This window comes from Desmodus rotundus, chromosome 10, assembly GCF_022682495.2.
Source record: "Desmodus rotundus isolate HL8 chromosome 10, HLdesRot8A.1, whole genome shotgun sequence".
In the NCBI taxonomy this organism is placed as follows: domain Eukaryota; kingdom Metazoa; phylum Chordata; class Mammalia; order Chiroptera; family Phyllostomidae; genus Desmodus; species Desmodus rotundus.
This window is the reverse complement of record NC_071396.1, coordinates 42,900,111-42,916,075: the sequence shown is the minus strand read 5'-3', so window position 1 is coordinate 42,916,075 and position 15,965 is coordinate 42,900,111. Positions and strand designations below refer to the sequence as shown.

The 15,965-nt window shown below is 50.0% G+C and overlaps 1 protein-coding gene, 1 long non-coding RNA gene and 2 other non-coding genes across 6 annotated transcripts; 3 read left to right on the top strand and 1 right to left on the bottom strand.

Annotated features, from left to right (window-relative positions):
• Positions 1 to 532: 532 nt before the first annotated feature.
• LOC139440314 (uncharacterized) lies at positions 533 to 11,094 on the bottom strand. Of its 3 annotated transcripts, none has more exons than XR_011650457.1 (4): positions 10,361 to 10,877; positions 8,272 to 8,724; positions 2,520 to 2,684; positions 533 to 1,310 (listed from the first exon to the last, which is right to left on the bottom strand). It is a non-coding gene; the product is annotated as an uncharacterized lncRNA (long non-coding RNA). The 3 variants fall into 3 exon arrangements; XR_011650456.1 differs by lacking the exon at positions 10,361 to 10,877 and adding an exon at positions 10,887 to 11,094 and having other exon boundaries at positions 534 to 1,293; XR_011650455.1 differs by having other exon boundaries at positions 534 to 1,293; positions 10,361 to 10,875.
• A 39-nt stretch (positions 11,095 to 11,133) lies between these two features.
• RACK1 (receptor for activated C kinase 1) lies at positions 11,134 to 15,764 on the top strand. Its single transcript, XM_024552263.4, has 8 exons — positions 11,134 to 11,364; positions 12,327 to 12,498; positions 13,042 to 13,189; positions 13,354 to 13,449; positions 14,046 to 14,156; positions 14,579 to 14,719; positions 15,183 to 15,293; positions 15,638 to 15,764. Exons 1-8 carry the CDS (start codon positions 11,256 to 11,258, stop codon positions 15,701 to 15,703), a joined length of 954 nt encoding a protein of 317 aa, XP_024408031.1. The 5' UTR covers positions 11,134 to 11,255; the 3' UTR covers positions 15,704 to 15,764.
• LOC112297502 (small nucleolar RNA SNORD95) lies at positions 11,614 to 11,681 on the top strand. The gene has a single exon (XR_002974058.1). It is a non-coding gene; the product is annotated as a small nucleolar RNA SNORD95 (small nucleolar RNA).
• Positions 12,807 to 12,885, top strand: LOC112297501 (small nucleolar RNA SNORD96 family). The gene has a single exon (XR_002974057.1). It is a non-coding gene; the product is annotated as a small nucleolar RNA SNORD96 family (small nucleolar RNA).
• Positions 15,765 to 15,965: the final 201 nt, after the last annotated feature.

The following is a 15,965-nucleotide window of genomic DNA, read 5'->3' as shown; positions in this document are numbered from 1 at the left end:
AAAGGAAATAGGCTTCCGGGAAGTCCAGGAAGCTCAGAGAGTCCCAAAGAAGCTGGACCCAAGGAGGAACACACCAAGGCACATCATAATTACATTACCCAAGATTAAAGAGGAGAGAATCTTAGAAGCAGCAAGAGAATAGGAGACAGTTACCTACAAAGGTCTTCCCATAAGACTGTCAGCTGATTTCTCCAAAGAGACCTTACAGGCAAGAAGGGGCTGGCAAGAAGTATTCCAAGTCATGAAAGGCAAGGACCTACATCCAAGATTACTGTATCCAGCAAAGCTATCATTTAGAATGGAAGGGAAGATAAAGTGCTTCTCAGATAAGGTCAAGTTAAAGAAGTTCATCATCACCAAGCCATTGTTATATGAAATGTTAAAGGGAGTTACCTAAGAAAAAGAAGAAAAAAAATAGGAACAGTAAAAATGACAGCAAACTCACAGTTATTAACGACCACATTTAAAACAAAAACAAGAGCAAACTAGGCAAACAACTAGAACAGGAACAGAACCATAGAGATGGAGATCACATGGAGAGTTGTCAACAGGGGAGTGGGAGGGGGAGAGGGGGGGAAAGGTACAGAGAATAAGTAGCATAGATGATAGGTGGAAAATAGACAGGGGGAGGGTAAGAATAGTGTAGGAAATGTAGAAGCCAAAGAACTTATAAGTATGACCCATGGACATGAACTATAGGGGGGGAATGTGGGAGGGAGGGGGTGGGCAGGATGAGGTGGAGTGAGCGGGGGAAATGGGACAACTGTAATAGCATAATCAAGAAATATATTTAAAAAAAAATAAGGATGTGCCTCTGAAGGCCCAGCCTCACCTTTCTGAATTTCAACAGAGCAGAAACCCCATGTCTCCCTTGTGAATGAGTCTCCCTGGGAACACGTCTTCGTTTATTCAGCAAACAGTTCAGGTGGTCTCTCGGCCACCTGATGTGCAGGGGCTGAGACAGGAAGAGGGAGCTCTTGGTCCTGAGGACACAGGCCAGGCACCCTGTGCCTCTCCTTCAGCACACCTCAGGGCCTGACAGAGTGTCCTGTGGGGACATTGGGAACCTGTCTGCAGCCCTGGGAGGCCCAGAGCCCAGGGTGTGAAAGATGTCATACATGTCCTTGTTGGTGTGGCTCAGTGGATTGAGCACTGGCCTGAGAGCCAAAGGTCACTGGTTCAATTCCTGGTCAGGGCACATGCCTGGGTTGCAGGCCGGGTAGGTCCCCAGATGTGGGGCATGCCAAGAGACAGCTGGTCGATGCTTCTCCTTCTCCCTCTCTTCCTCTCTCTCTAAAAATAAATGAAATCTTTAAAAAAATAAAAGAATTTATTTGAGCCAAACTAATGACATGCCAAGAAGATCTCAACTCCTCTGGAGGAAGTTTCTGTTTCTTTTAGGGATTTTGACATTAAGGAGGGAGCTAAGGACGATTACATGAAGGTGGGAGAAAGCGAGGGCGGGGGGGGGGGGGGAACTACAGAATATTCAACAGGGTGTGCTTTTCTACAGGTGGTAATGCCTTTGAGGGGTATTCTGGCATTTCAGAGGGGTGTCAACCTAGATGCACAAGAACAATGGACAGGGCTTGCTATTTTACTAAAGAAATTATGTCAGGTGTGACTACCCACCACGACCTGCCCAATTAGGAATTTATGATCAGATCACCCCATGAGGTTACTTTCCATAGAAGCCCTTTCTCGTCCACAGAAGGGACACTGCTACACTTTCCCTTGCCTGTGGGTGGGTGGGGTGGGAAAGGGTCCTCCTCCCCTTTCCTGGGTCCTACTAACCTTCCCCTTGCTGGAGCAGCCCCCACCCCAACTTTGCACACCAGAGGGACACTGCTGGTCTTCCTGCTGCTAAGAGCACGGCCGTCCTGACCTTCAGGGAGTATCTACTCTGGAATTTGGTTGTGGGACCCTTGGCAACCAGGTACCACTCCAACTCTTTTAAATCATATTTCTTGTAGAAGCTAGTTCAGTGTCTTGCCTATAGAAGCATAAAACGGAACTAAAGGGACCCAGTACGAGCCCCTAATCATTGGAGATACTCAGTCCCCACCTCTGCATCATGCTGCCTCCCTGCACAGAGGTCCTGTGAGGGTTCTTCGTGCCCAGGCTCTCTCTGGTACCTTGTTACAAAACGGACCCAGGGGCTACGGGGTCCCTCTGTCACTGGATTCTTTGCCTGCCACCAGGGCATGCACTGTGTGAAAACAAGCACCCTCCTGCATGATTCCATTTCTGTGAAGTTCACCAACAGACAAAACTAACCCCTGGCAGTGGGAAATGAGTGGAGGTGGACCTGGGATTTCTGGGGGTGCTCCATTTCTTGTTCTCAGTGTACACTTTGAAAATGTATTGCAGCTGTGAAATTATGATCTGTGCATTTCTGTGTGGCTATTACATTTCAAGCAGAGCAGAGACAGAACCACTAGTATTCCTGGATTCTGTGACAGTGAGACCAACCAAAAGCCCACGAGTGGACCCGAGGCCAACCCACTGGTCACACTCACCCTGTCCAGCCAGGACTTCTGGGATCTGACTGGGAAGGGAGTGCCAGGAGCAGAAGATCCCGGATCTTGAACCCACAGGGAAGACACGAGCCACAATCGTACCATCAGAAGGCATTCTGGAAGTCCTCTCTCCCGGCCTCCTAGCCCAGGGCTCAGCAAACCTTTCTGAAAAGTGTCAGGTAGTAAATGTTTTAGACTTTTCCAGCCACATACAGTCTCTGTCTGCATAGTCATCTGTTTTCTTTTTTTTTTTTTTACAACCTCTTTAAATTAAAAAAAAAAAAAAATTCTTAGCTCTTGGCCTTTACAGAAAGAAACCAAGGGCCAGATGTGCCAACTGCTGTGTGACCTAGCCCATGCTGGACCACCTCTCTGGCACCTCTGACAGTTGGTGTCCAGTGTCTGCGTGACAAGGGTTTAGCTCCTCACCTCACTAGGAACTGGACTTAAATCATCTGCAATTGAACTCCTTTTTTTTTTTTTTTTTAAAGATTTTATTTGTTTATTCTTAGGGGAAGGAAGGGAGAAAGGGAGAGGAACATCAATGTCTGAGAGAAACATTGATTGGTTGCCTCTCACATGCACCCGCCCGGCAACCCAGGTATTTGCCCTGACCGGGGATAGAACCGGCAACCTTTTGGTTTGCAGATGACACCCAACCACACCGATCAGAGCTGCCGTTGGACCCATATGAGCTTTGCACACCTAAAAAGGCTGCTGTGAGTTCCCACGGATAAATGTTCTGAAATCAGAGTCCTAAGAAAAATGCCCTGGCAGCCACCATCATTGCTAAGCCAGCTCAGCTGCCCTCCCCTGCTGCTGGTTTCTCAGTGCCCTGGGACAGTGGCACCTGGAGCCTTGTGTCCAGGTGGCCTGCCCTGAAAACCCACAGCTCCCAGCTGGGCTCAGGAGAAAGCTAGCAGAGCGCATGCAAATAGAAGAGCACACCTGGTTGCTGGGGGCTGTGAGGGTTAATGAGAGCTGAAGACCAGGTTTCTCATATACCCTGGAAAAAGCAGCTAAGCTTCACAACATGATGGAATCTGAACAAGGCCCTTCTCCCAGCTGGACTTGAGGAGAGGTCATTTAGAGGACAGAGTAAGATAAAACAGGTGTTGAACTTTACAGATCCTCATTCCTTTAGGTATTCTTGAGAATGGGTGTCCGCTGTTTCTTTAGGTCTCACCAGTTCCTTCGAGATGCCCCCTCTGGCCTCCTCACTATCTTCTCCCACTAGCTCCCCCTTGCTCTTTCCTTTAGCTATCCTTCTCCCCACCTAGGCTCAGCTCCTCCGGGGCAGGCAGGAACTTGCTTCTGAGCAGCCTCCTCTTCCCTCTATCTGTTCCCCAGCTTGATCCCCCACCCCCTTCCCTGTGCGGGGCAGAACATGCATACACACATGGGGACATATATTCCAACCTTGAAGCTCAGTCCCAGTTCTTGTTGCTGAGATTTTCCCACTCACCCCACACCCCCCTGCCCCAGCAGCTCCTTGGTTTCCACCTCCAAGAAGGCTCTCAGATCATATACCAGGCGTTTACTTGTTAGCTCCCTAACAAATAACACCACAGATAGGGGTCCTGCCTTAGATGGGTCAGGCCTGGGTTTCACCCTCTCCAGATACAAGGCTCTCAGATCCATTAGGATGATACGTGGTGGGCTATTTTTCTCCACAGGGTCCCAATCACTTGACCCTCTACAAAGTGGGAGCACACAGAAGATGGGGGAGTTCCTCCCAAGGCACACTGACTACAGGACGGGAATACAGTGGCAGGTGATGAGGATACAAAGATAACCCCAGCAGGCACCGTCCCCATCACTTTACAGATGTCGATGAATTCAATGGCACAGCAACCCGGACGTGTGCTGGTATCATCTTTATTTTGCAGACAGGAAACTGCCACACGAAGATGTGGAGAAACTTATCCAAGTGGCTTGAACAATCGTGGGGATCACTTTGTAAACTATATAACTCTCTAACCACTATGCTGTGCACCTGAAATTAATATAAATAATGAGTATCAACTGTAATAAAAAGCATTTTTAATTAATCCAAGGTCACACAGAGAGTAAATAAGAGAGTTGGGATCCTAACACAGCCTGGTGCCAGCCTTGAGGAAGAGTTTCCTTTAGGAGATTGTGCCTGGGCAGAGAACTGAAGGGTAATTAGGAATGTATCAGCTTGAAGCCCTGAGACAAGAGCCTTCTAGGTGAGTGAACAACAATCAATCAAAAGATACAGAGGCGCCAGGTCAGGTCCCCAGTGTGGGGCACAGGGGGCACATGAGAGACACCCACACGTTGATGTTTCCCTCTCCTTCCCTCCCTTCCCCTCTGTCCAAAATAAATAAATAAAATCTTAAAAAACAAAACAAAACAAAACACAGGCAACAGCCTGGTGTGAGTGGACTTCCATTTCTGATGGATGGTTCCAGAATGGACTGAAATGAGGGCAACTCACTGCGGGTTCAATGAACATGGCCCACCCCCCTCCCAGGACTGAAGGCTGGTCAGATGGCCACTGGCCCGAAGGAACGTGGACTGTCTGGGGAAGGGACTGTAACTCCTTCCTTAAGGGAGCAGCTTCTTGTCCTGTAGACTGCTTCTTGACCTTTTACACACGGAGGTAATGTCGTTTGGTCACTTGTAGGACACATGCCTCTTTCGTCCGGGCCCCCTTCTAACGAGCCTCAGACTAGAAGTGTGGTCCACACGGACGAAGTGGACGCCCGCCGCTGTCGGTGCCCTCCCCTGTGATGTGCGTAATAAATGGCATGTCTACACCAGCTAGTCCACTGGGTGGTTTTTTGTTTTTTTTTTTTTTCCAGAATATCACGAACACTTCAGCAGCTCCCCCAGTTTGGGTTTGGAGCTCCTGTGCTGCAGCAACCCTGGAGGAAACGTTTTGATCAGTCGGAAGCTGATCGGGTCAGATCTAGAAAGGCAGGAACAGAGAAGGCGGCCTAGATTTGAGAAAATAAAGATCAGCAGGACTTGATTCACTTAGCCACTCAGAAGACCTGCAGGGAGCACTCGCTGTATGTTTGGCATTACGACAGAGAACCTGTGTGTACATTCACCACCCTTACTTTGTGCTGCTTACAGTTCAAGTTCAGGCGGAGAGAGGGAGAGGTTGCATTGGGTTGAAGGTTCCATTAGGACTGGTGATTTCCTCAGGGCAGTGACCAATGAGTGAGGGGTGCAATCACCCCAGTGGATGTTGAACAGCAGTTTACTGAAGTAAAATAGAACATATCAGGGTGCCTTGAATGCCATAGGAAAAGAATAATTTCCAGAAATTTTGTTTCAGTTACATACGTGCAAGTCTGTATTGGATTATGTGCAATGTGCTTCTTACTGAGGGTCAAGTAAAAAATGAAAAAAACCTCTAAAAACTTCAGTGAAGGGTGACCACACACCTATAACTCTACTCCTTGAAGGGACTAATTATGTCTTACTTTTTTTGTTGTTGTTCCTATAACGTGGATAGTTGACAGTGGATGGATGAATGGATGGATTATGCATGAGTGGGGTGAATGGATGGCTAGGTGGAAGAATGAACAATGCATGGATGGGTAAGTAGATGGTGAATGGAGAGATAATGAGTGGAAGAAGGCAAAAGGATCTACAGAGGTCGATGTAGGGTATGCTGAGTCTGAGGTGTCTGAGGGGTCGTGGGACAGTGGCGATGAACACAGAAGTTGAGGTTGTGAAAGAAGTTGGGGTTAGGAGGCCAAGGCTCTGCAGATAGCAAGAAAGGTCCCCAGCTGGGATGTGCGAGATGCAACTGATCAATGTAGCTTTCGCACATCGATGTTCCCCTCCCTCTCTTTCTCCCTCCTTCCCCTCTCTCTAAAAACAAATCTTTATAAAGAACAGGGAGGCTCATTCCTCCATAGCTATCCTACCTACTGAGGTTCATACTTAGGCCTTCCTAACCTTTTCCGGCACCCTAACCTACGTGGATCCAGAGTTAGTCTGAGCCTTCTGGTTGACAACTCCACTCGGTACCAAGCAGGGCCCACAAAGATAAAAGGGGATCCAGGTGGCCTGAAAGAGGCTTCCTGGAGGCCACATATCCCTTTTTTGTCTGCAATTTCCTCCACATACAGAATCCCCTCTCCCATACAGCAAAGGGTGGTCCTTAGCAGGCTCTGGCTTCATAACCCAAGTGTGAGCCAAGAGGACTGTCTCTTCAGCCCTCATATCTGCAGTAAGCTAATCAGCCTCAAGGTTCCATTTCAACACATTCTCCTGACCCTAGTCCACGTGAAATTCTCTTCGTGGTAAACAGCTCAGAAGAGGCACCTTAGGGCAACTTCTATTTTCTCTACCACCGAATGCTGCTTTACATCCTGGATCAAAGCCAGAGCTTGCCTTCTCCCTACATGTCTTACAGTTCTACCTGGACCACGCCCACTTCCACAGCTTCTGACTGCACATCAGCTAAAGCACCCAAGTCCTGGGGACTCCCACAGTCCGTCTCCCAGGGAAGAATGCCTTCAGGTCTGCTTTCTCAGGGACTGTTAGAACTCGGATTTCTGCCTAAGATGGACCAAATCTTTATCAAAAACAAAACAAAACATGTGATTTCTTGTAAGATCTATTCCTGGCATTGATTTAATGCCACATCCCCGGCTCTTACTAGGAAGAATGGAACAGAACCTATAATCATACTCCTATGTTTCCTTGTCAGCAACCTTTTTGAGCTTAATTCTTTAGGAGTCAATCATTAAATAATTCCTATATATAGTCCAATTCTAGACTCTGGAGTGAAGGCGGGTTAGGGAGGAGAGAGCAACTAGAAGAGATGTTCAACCCCTCACTCATAAGGCCTTTGGGGAGTCCTCAGACCCTCCCTTTATAGGAGTCTCATGATCCTACCAGAAACCCTCCCATCCAGCTACAGAACTCTTGTTTCTAGTCTTACTCCAGCCTAGCCTACAATGTGACAACACATGCCTTTTAACAAACTCATGCCTAGGCAGGAGAGGGATGAGAAACCTCCAGGAGAGGGATCAGAACTCCCTAGGTTTCAACACAAAAATCCGAATTCCTTAGCAGTCAATTCCTTCTGGACTAGGGTTCCCTGCCCACCGTGGGTTTCATCCTCTCCTACTGTCCCTCTTGAAACCATCTCCCCCAAACTTCTGCATGCAAACCCCTTGTGCACCTCCTTCCTAGAACACCCTCCCCTCCTGTTAACTACTTGCCCTTTACTAAGTCCGAGGCAGGTCACCAAGATTAGAATCTTCCACATGCCAAACCCTCTATGTTGTGCTGGGAATGCAGTATGAGAACAGAAAGAGACCAGCCCCTGTCCTCAGAGCGCTAAGGGGAGGGCCTCAAGGGATTCAATGGCAAATAGAGCTAAATGCTGTGAAGGCCCAGACACACTATGAGGGCATGAAACAAAGGACCTTCACTGAGACCTGAGGTCAGAGTGTTTCCGTGAGGTGGCAACCTGAGCTGAGACCTTAAAGCAGCTTAGATTTAACTAAGAAAAGGAAGATGGGGTAAGGCGACCTTCCTTTACTTCAGCACTGTGCCGACAACCTACAATGGCCCTCACCTGAAAGCTGACAGGGAGGGCTGAAGGCCCCTGCTCCTTGGAGAGGAGATCTTGGGCCTCTGGCAAGAAGCCCAAGGGGCTCTTTCCAGCTGTGCAGCTACTGCGGTCTCCCTCCAGAAAAGAAATGGTGAGGCAGACTTCCTTACAAGAACTTCTCCAATCTCCTCTTAGGATTCTTACCTTGTGTGGAATGGAGGTGGTACCCATGGAGACATGGGAGAGAGGGCAGGCCAGGCGCTCCTACAAGAAGTAGATGAGATCCAGATGAATTCCCCGCTAGGAGTGGTGGAGCTCGGCCCAACCTAGAATGGTTCTGCCTATAAGGGTGTTTGGGGGTAGGGGAGGCTCTGAAGACAGTCTGAATCTTTCCCAAAGGCCAGGTGGGGCCTCCAGCAGGCTTCCACCTCCAAAGGGCTGGAGAAAAGTTTATACTCTGGATGAGAAGAGAACTGAAGGCTTGGACTGGACTTCTTGGAGGCACAGCTGGATTCACAGACACAGGAGGGACATCACCCCACAGGAAGAAGTTGAGATCTCTTTGCTGATGAAGATTAAATCCACGGATTCCTGGTTGGGAGGAGTGAGGAGTCCAGGTGGGCCCTTGAGCTGGGCCAGGTGGGAGCCATGTGGTGCCTGAGGGAAGCAGGTGTGGGTGGGACTCAACTCCATCTGGATCTGAATGGGAAAGGATGCCTCAACCCTGTCCCTGCTCCTAGCTACACTCCCTTGGCTCAGGATTGTCCCACAGTGGCATTGTAGCCTACCGACACTCCCTCTGAGATGAGGAGAGGCCAGGCAGTGGTTGGAGGAAAATTCCGAAGTGTAAAGCCCAAATCCTGCAGGCTCTGGTTCTCCAGAAAGTCCACTACATTCCATTTCTCCCTCTCCTCCACTGGCATCACCAGCTTGGATTTGGTGGACTCTAGGGCAAAGGCATCTATTGTGGTCCCAGTCTAGCTCTCTGGATCAGGGAAGACACAGGGAGGTAGGGGGCGAGCTTGCAGACCACCGGCTTCTGAAAAAGGGCCTGGCAGTGCAGAAAGGTCCCATCCTTGAGCATGCATTAGTGACCGGGGAGACTCCTTTTAAACCTGGACTCCTGGCCCTACCTCAAGGATTCCAATTCCACAGGGATGCCTTGGTCAAAGTTCAAGAACCAAATAAGGTTTTTCGAGGGGGAAAAATATAGTGTGACTTGAGTTTTGATGTCTTTGGGGAGTGGAGGTAGGAGGTGGAGGAGCGAGTGCTCTGGAGGGCAGAGAGGAAATTCTCTGCTTTGTACAGATCAAGCATGTCTCCACACCCAGATACAGGGAGTTGCTGGTCTGACCAGAGTCACAGGCAGCAGACTGATACTTGGGTGGGTGTAGGCAGGGACTAGACCACAGGAGAAACAAAACACATGGGCTGGGGGGCAGTGCAGTGGTAGAAAAGTGAAAGGGCAGTGAGTTCGGGGTGCAGATGGCTACCTGGGTGAGTCATCGGGCTGCGGAGGAGCAGTCAGAACAGAGCCCTGAGGAAGGCAGGGGAGACTGCAGGACACCAGGAGAGCAGGTGCTCTCAAGGGAGGGATATCCGCACACCTGAGCAGCCATAGCCCACGGCCACTTTGCTATTTCCCCTCACCTAACTTCTTCCCTCCTTTCCAAGAGGCCATCCAAGCACTTATTGCCAAGGTTCTTCCCCAAGCCTGCGACGCCCCCTCACCTCCATCTCATTTTCCGTCTCAGCATCTCTAACATTCCAGCTCTTTCCCTCGTACACATTTCCTCCCATACACCTTCCCTCCAACTGGAAAATTATTCCCTCCCCATATCCACAGGAGTCTCTGTCCCACACCTCCTTGTCTTCGTTCCAATCCGCCCCAACATTCCTTCCCCCAGCCCCGTCCAACTCCAAAAAACAGGCCCCGCAGCCCCAAGACCTAAAACAGAGCCGGGCCCCGAAGAGGTGCTCCCTGAGTGAGTTGCGTGCATTTAATCTGCCAAGGATTATTGTGGGTGCCAGAATTTCCAACCTCATTTCACACATTTAAAACTACAGACAGTATATGTTACAAAAAGAAAAGTAAACGTTTAATTCTCCCTTAACTTTGCTTAGAAACGGCCGCCATCATCCAGATGTGTGCCCCGCCCTTTATTGAGGGGGGCGCGGCCAGCACGGTCTCTCCTGCGGCGTGTGCTTGGCGTGAGAGGCACTACACGTTCACACGCCAAGCGGTTCAAAGGGAGGCCGGCAGGCAGCCAGGTAATCACATTCAACCGCTTACCTGTCCGGGCGCACGTCCTTCCGGGCCTTTCTTTAAGGTGTTTAGGCCCGGAGGCGGCTTTCGACCCGAGTTCCCACAAGTCAGGGGCCGTTCAATTTCTGCAGCAGCTCTCCGCACTCTAGCGGCGGCGGGAGCAGCTGGCGGTCCCCAGCCCATAGGGCGGCGTCCCGTTCATCCGCGTTTCCGGCTCCGTAACCAATGCTTGCCCTCGGGGGCGTGACTACGTACTTCCGGACTCAGAGCGCCGCAGCCCAAACCACCAGAACGTAAACCGCTTCAGGGAAGAGCTGACCACTGCGTACGGAAGTCTTTTAGGGCTTACCAGTTCTCCTGAGACAGTTTATATTAAAAGTGTCATACAGTGTGGGGAGGGCTGGGATGGGGGGTAATGGAGACAACTGTACTTGAACAATTAAAAAAGGGGAGAAAATCAAAATGTGATACCTTATTTTTCGTATTGCCCACCGTTACCATTTGAGCCACCAAGCTGACACGGCGGTGCTGTGCGGTCCTCGGGAGAACTTACCTGGCACATTCCCTCTTCCGCTTCTTGGACCTCACATCCCAGTCAGCGTTCGAGGAGGCTTTTAAAACACGGTAGTGTTGGTTTCACAATGTAGTTGCACGCGCTACAAAATTGTGCTGCGTTGCGAGGGGACCATGGCATCCTGTTGTTTCACCTTGCCCTATGCCCTACGAGGCACCGCCATGTTGCGTAGAATTGAATCATGGGGGCCACCATTTTACAAGAGAGGGCGGGTATTTCCGGTTCCGGCGGAGGCTTGTTCTCTCTTTTCCTAGGCAGGGCCGCGGCGCCAGGGGCTGCGCTGCTCTTTTCTCTGAGGGATCTTCGTCCATCCTCGTCGCTGCGGCGACACCCGCACCTGCCACCGCCATGACTGAACAGATGACCCTTCGTGGCACCCTCAAGGGCCACAATGGCTGGGTGACCCAGATTGCTACTACTCCCCAGTTCCCGGACATGATACTGTCCGCCTCTCGAGGTACGGGGCTGAGATGCGTGTCAGGGCTGGCGAATAAGGGGGTTGCACGCGTGTTGGCGGCTAGGAAAACTGGGTGTAAGTTGGCTGTGTACCCTGTGCCTAGGCCTCAGCTGGGATGCACACATCGAGACGTAGGTCAGATCAGCCAGTGGCTGCTAGGAGGGTTGCAGGGTTGGGGGCTTTTAAAAAATTTCTTGCTCAGGTCTCTACAGGTGTGTTTAAGTGTGCCCAGGAGCCTACGGGTCGGGTGAGGCGGTGATGACACCAACATGCCATCTGAGTGCCCGTGCTGAGACCCAGAGGCTGTTTCTGAGTTGCCGCCCGGCCCTGTGCTCAATGGGAAGTGGGTGGACTCCGTGGGGACCGAGCGTAACTAGACTCCTGGCTGGCCGGAGCCTGCCCTTTCTGTGTTGGGTTTTCCTTCTCATCTCTGTACCTGACTGCCTTTGGAAGCTTCATGTTCCTTCCGGTTGCGCCCACCCTATTAAAGATGGTCTGAGGCTAAGCTCGTGTCTGGCGCTAATCGGAAAGCTCGAGTGAAACACGTTTTAGTGAAAGCGTCCATGCTGGAGTGTGTAAAGCGACTTGATTAATTCCAGCACTTTTGGCAGCCCTCAACGAGGTTTCCCACATCCAAGCTGCTGGGTTTTGCATTAGATCTCAGATAAGACTAAATAGATGTTGAATTGGTCTGTATGTCAGGAAAGGGCATCCTTAATCTATGGTAAAGTTCTGCACACCTGAGGTAAATTCTCACCTTACCGTTTAGCTGCCCCCTTAGTCACTTGGCCTTGGCTGGTAATGCTCTCACAGCCTGCAGTTCCCCTCCCTCCCTGAGTGTCCTTACCTTGTTACATTCTCACCCACCGATGACGTGGAGGCATCCCGGATTATCCAGTGGGTGAGCAGGTGACCTGTGGGCCTCCTCACTGGGTTTTATTTTCTGTTGTACTCACCCTTAGACAAGACCATTATCATGTGGAAGCTGACGAGGGATGAGACCAACTACGGCATCCCACAGCGTGCTCTTCGTGGTCACTCACATTTTGTTAGTGACGTGGTCATCTCCTCAGATGGCCAGTTTGCCCTCTCTGGCTCCTGGGATGGAACCCTTCGCCTCTGGGATCTTACAACGCAAGTAGCTGCTCATTTAGCTCTGGGGCACTGGGGGGACGCCGAGCAGAAATGAGGGAGATGCTGTTGGGAGGTGGTTTCCCCTGGGCCATCAGTTCCCCTGTGGGAATCGTGAGTCAAGAGAGTACCTAGAGAGGGTAGTTGGTTGTTTGACCTCCCTCCTCTTTGCTTTCAGTTAGTCGTGCAGAAGTGCTGGTGAGGGGTCTGGTCGAGCAGTTTTGCCAGATACTGCCATTGGGAGTAGGCAGGAGTTTGAACAGGTTCTATCTTGGGAGCTCAGTCTTTGGAACATAACACACATAATGGAAGATCCTGGTGATGACAGGCAACATTGTCAGCCAATCCCCACGTGGGAATGAGGACATGTCCTGCAATTCTGAAAGGATCCTCTGGCATATTCTCAGCCTGTTGTGATCAGAGCCACGTCCAGGGTTGTGTGAGTAAGTGCAACTCCGCTGGGGCAGGAATAAGGCCAAGGAAACAGTCTGACTGGAAGAATGCTCGCAAAGTCTTTCTAGACAGTGACCAAGTCCTTCCTCCCAGGGGCACCACCACACGCCGATTCGTGGGCCATACCAAGGATGTGCTGAGTGTGGCCTTCTCCTCTGACAACCGGCAGATCGTCTCTGGCTCCCGAGATAAAACCATCAAGCTGTGGAATACTCTGGGTGTATGCAAATATACTGTCCAGGTAAAGTGAAGGCACGCGTAAAGGTTCTCTCCCACCCTTAACCTGGGCCTTGTGTAGTGACTTCAGACCTCAGTGATCTTGAAGATTGTCACTAGAACCAAGGGATGGCGGTCTAGAGGTTCATGGGACAAGATGGTTTTCCCTAATTTCCTTTTCATCTGTAGGATGAGAGCCACTCAGAGTGGGTGTCTTGTGTCCGTTTCTCACCCAACAGCAGCAATCCTATCATCGTGTCCTGTGGCTGGGACAAGCTGGTCAAGGTGAGCTTAGAGCCAGGGTCTTTGCTGGCTGGGATGTGTTCCCACTCTCTCCCTCCCATGTGGTCATAGTCTCCAAGTTTTGTCCCTCCTTTTCAGTTTCCTCTTGCTAGTTGGTCTAAAGTAGCTAATTGATGAGCCTGAACCCCTTTAAGGCAATAGAGTAGTTGTTACCTGTTTTAATCTTAATTGTCTATAAGTAGCCAAGACGACAAGACAATTAAGATTTTTATTTTTAGAGAGATGGGGAAGGGAGGGAGAAAGAGAGGGAGTGAAACATCAGTGTGTTGTTGCCTCTAGCACACCCAATACCGGGAACCTGGCCTGCAACCCAGGCATTCCCTGACCGGGAATCAAACCCTCAATGCTTTGGTTCACAGGCCTGTGCTCAATCCACTGAGCCAGCCAGGGCCATGGCCAAGATAAATTCTTTAGCTCTTTTGGTCACTGCTGGAATTCTCACCCCCGCTACCCAGGAATGCTTTTAAACAGGGTTTAAAAGCCCTTTCTGTTTGGCTTGAGCCTTTCTGGCTCAGGCAGATCCAGAGCCAGGTTCTTTACCCCTACTCCCCCACTGCCCACCTCCCCTGCCAATTTAGGTATGGAACCTGGCAAACTGCAAGCTGAAGACCAACCACATCGGCCACACTGGGTACCTGAACACTGTGACCGTCTCTCCAGATGGATCCCTCTGTGCTTCTGGAGGCAAGGTACTCAGGACCTAGGAGTCTCTTACTCAGTGGGGACGGGGTCTTAGAATATTTAAGAGAATGAGATAGCAATTAAAAAATAAATATTTCTAAAGATCACTTTCTGGAAATGATAGAGATGAGACATACTATTTAAAGGGAGAAGACTGTCTTCTATAAAGCTGGTTTCTTAAAACTGTTGAGGTCAGGATCTTGTTTTCCAAACTGATCATAGTGATTTAGAAGTCATGGACATTTGGTGGGATCGGTTAGGTGGTGTATTAAAGGTGTACAGACGTAAATATTGGTACTTGAGTCGTTAGTTCTTGGGAAGTTCAGGGTACAGGGGTGCAGATAGTTAAGAATTAAGACGATCTTTAGGCAGCTGGAATTGACATCTGGAAGAGGTCACATTGTCCTGACTCACCTTTCCTCTTTCCCAGGATGGCCAGGCCATGCTGTGGGACCTCAACGAAGGCAAGCACCTTTATACACTTGATGGTGGGGACATCATCAACGCCCTGTGCTTCAGCCCTAATCGCTACTGGCTCTGTGCTGCCACTGGCCCCAGCATCAAGATCTGGGTAAGTACGGGCTGCAGTTGAGTAAGTACCTAGCTGCGTTCTGTAAGCCCAGAAAACATTGTGGTTTTCCTGAACAACTGTCAGGGTGTCAGTGGAGACCCAGGAAAAGCTAGTTAAAATTTCCTGAGTTTGGGATTTGCAGTGATTAGGAGATCTTTGCCTCCAAAAGAGGATGACCAATTATAACAGCTTATTCAACCTCAGCACAATTGACATTTTGGTCTGAATAATTATGGGGCAGGGGGCAGTCCTGTGCATTTTAGGATGTTTAGCAGCATCCCTGGTCTCTGCTCCCCGCTGGATGCCTAGCAAACTCCTTCCCATAGTGACAAACCAAAAATGCCTCTAGGCTTTGCCAAATATGGGGGGTGGCAAAAAAAATCCTCTTGAGGTCACTGAGGGACTTTTGGAGGAGGAGGGTTAGTGTCAATGGCATTAAAGTGCTAAGAGTTTTCTTTCCCAGGACTTGGAGGGCAAGATCATTGTAGATGAATTGAAGCAAGAAGTTATCAGTACCAGCAGCAAGGCAGAACCACCCCAGTGCACCTCTCTGGCCTGGTCTGCTGATGGCCAGGTAAGTGGGTGTGTCTCCTGCCAGTCACAACCACATCTCTGATGTAAAGTAACATGACAACATTTGGATAATGGGGAGGGGGCGCCTGTTTGGCTGTGCCAGTGAAGACAGTGTGTGTATGTATACCTGCTTTGGAGGGCAGTGATTACCTGTGTCTTCAGTTAACTTTACCTTGACAAGTTTACAAGCATGTGAATCCTTATTACCAGCTATTGCCTCCTCTAGGAATAAACACCCATAGTCAGGTAGAACAGTGGGATCTTAAATACAGGCCATGTTGCCGCACTGGTGGGACTGCAGAGTTCCATGGCTCTGGCTTAACCACCATCATTTCTCCTTTGCAGACTCTCTTTGCCGGCTATACAGACAACCTGGTGCGAGTGTGGCAGGTGACCATCGGCACCCGCTAGAAATACCTGGCAGAGCTTTAAAAATAAAAAAAACAACCCTGGTTTTCTGACTTGTAGAAAATGTCTTTCTCTGATTAGGAAAAAGACTACTTCCTGTGCTGTGCTGCATACAGGTTAAGATACTAGCAGGCTGGAAGCCTGGACCAAGTAAACAAGGCTTTGGCCGTGGTCGGGGGGGGGGGGGGGGGGGGGGGGGAGATGTCAGTCTTGTTAGGTTCCCTCATCACAGTGTCCTGTTTCAGATACAGATTCTCAGGGCCTC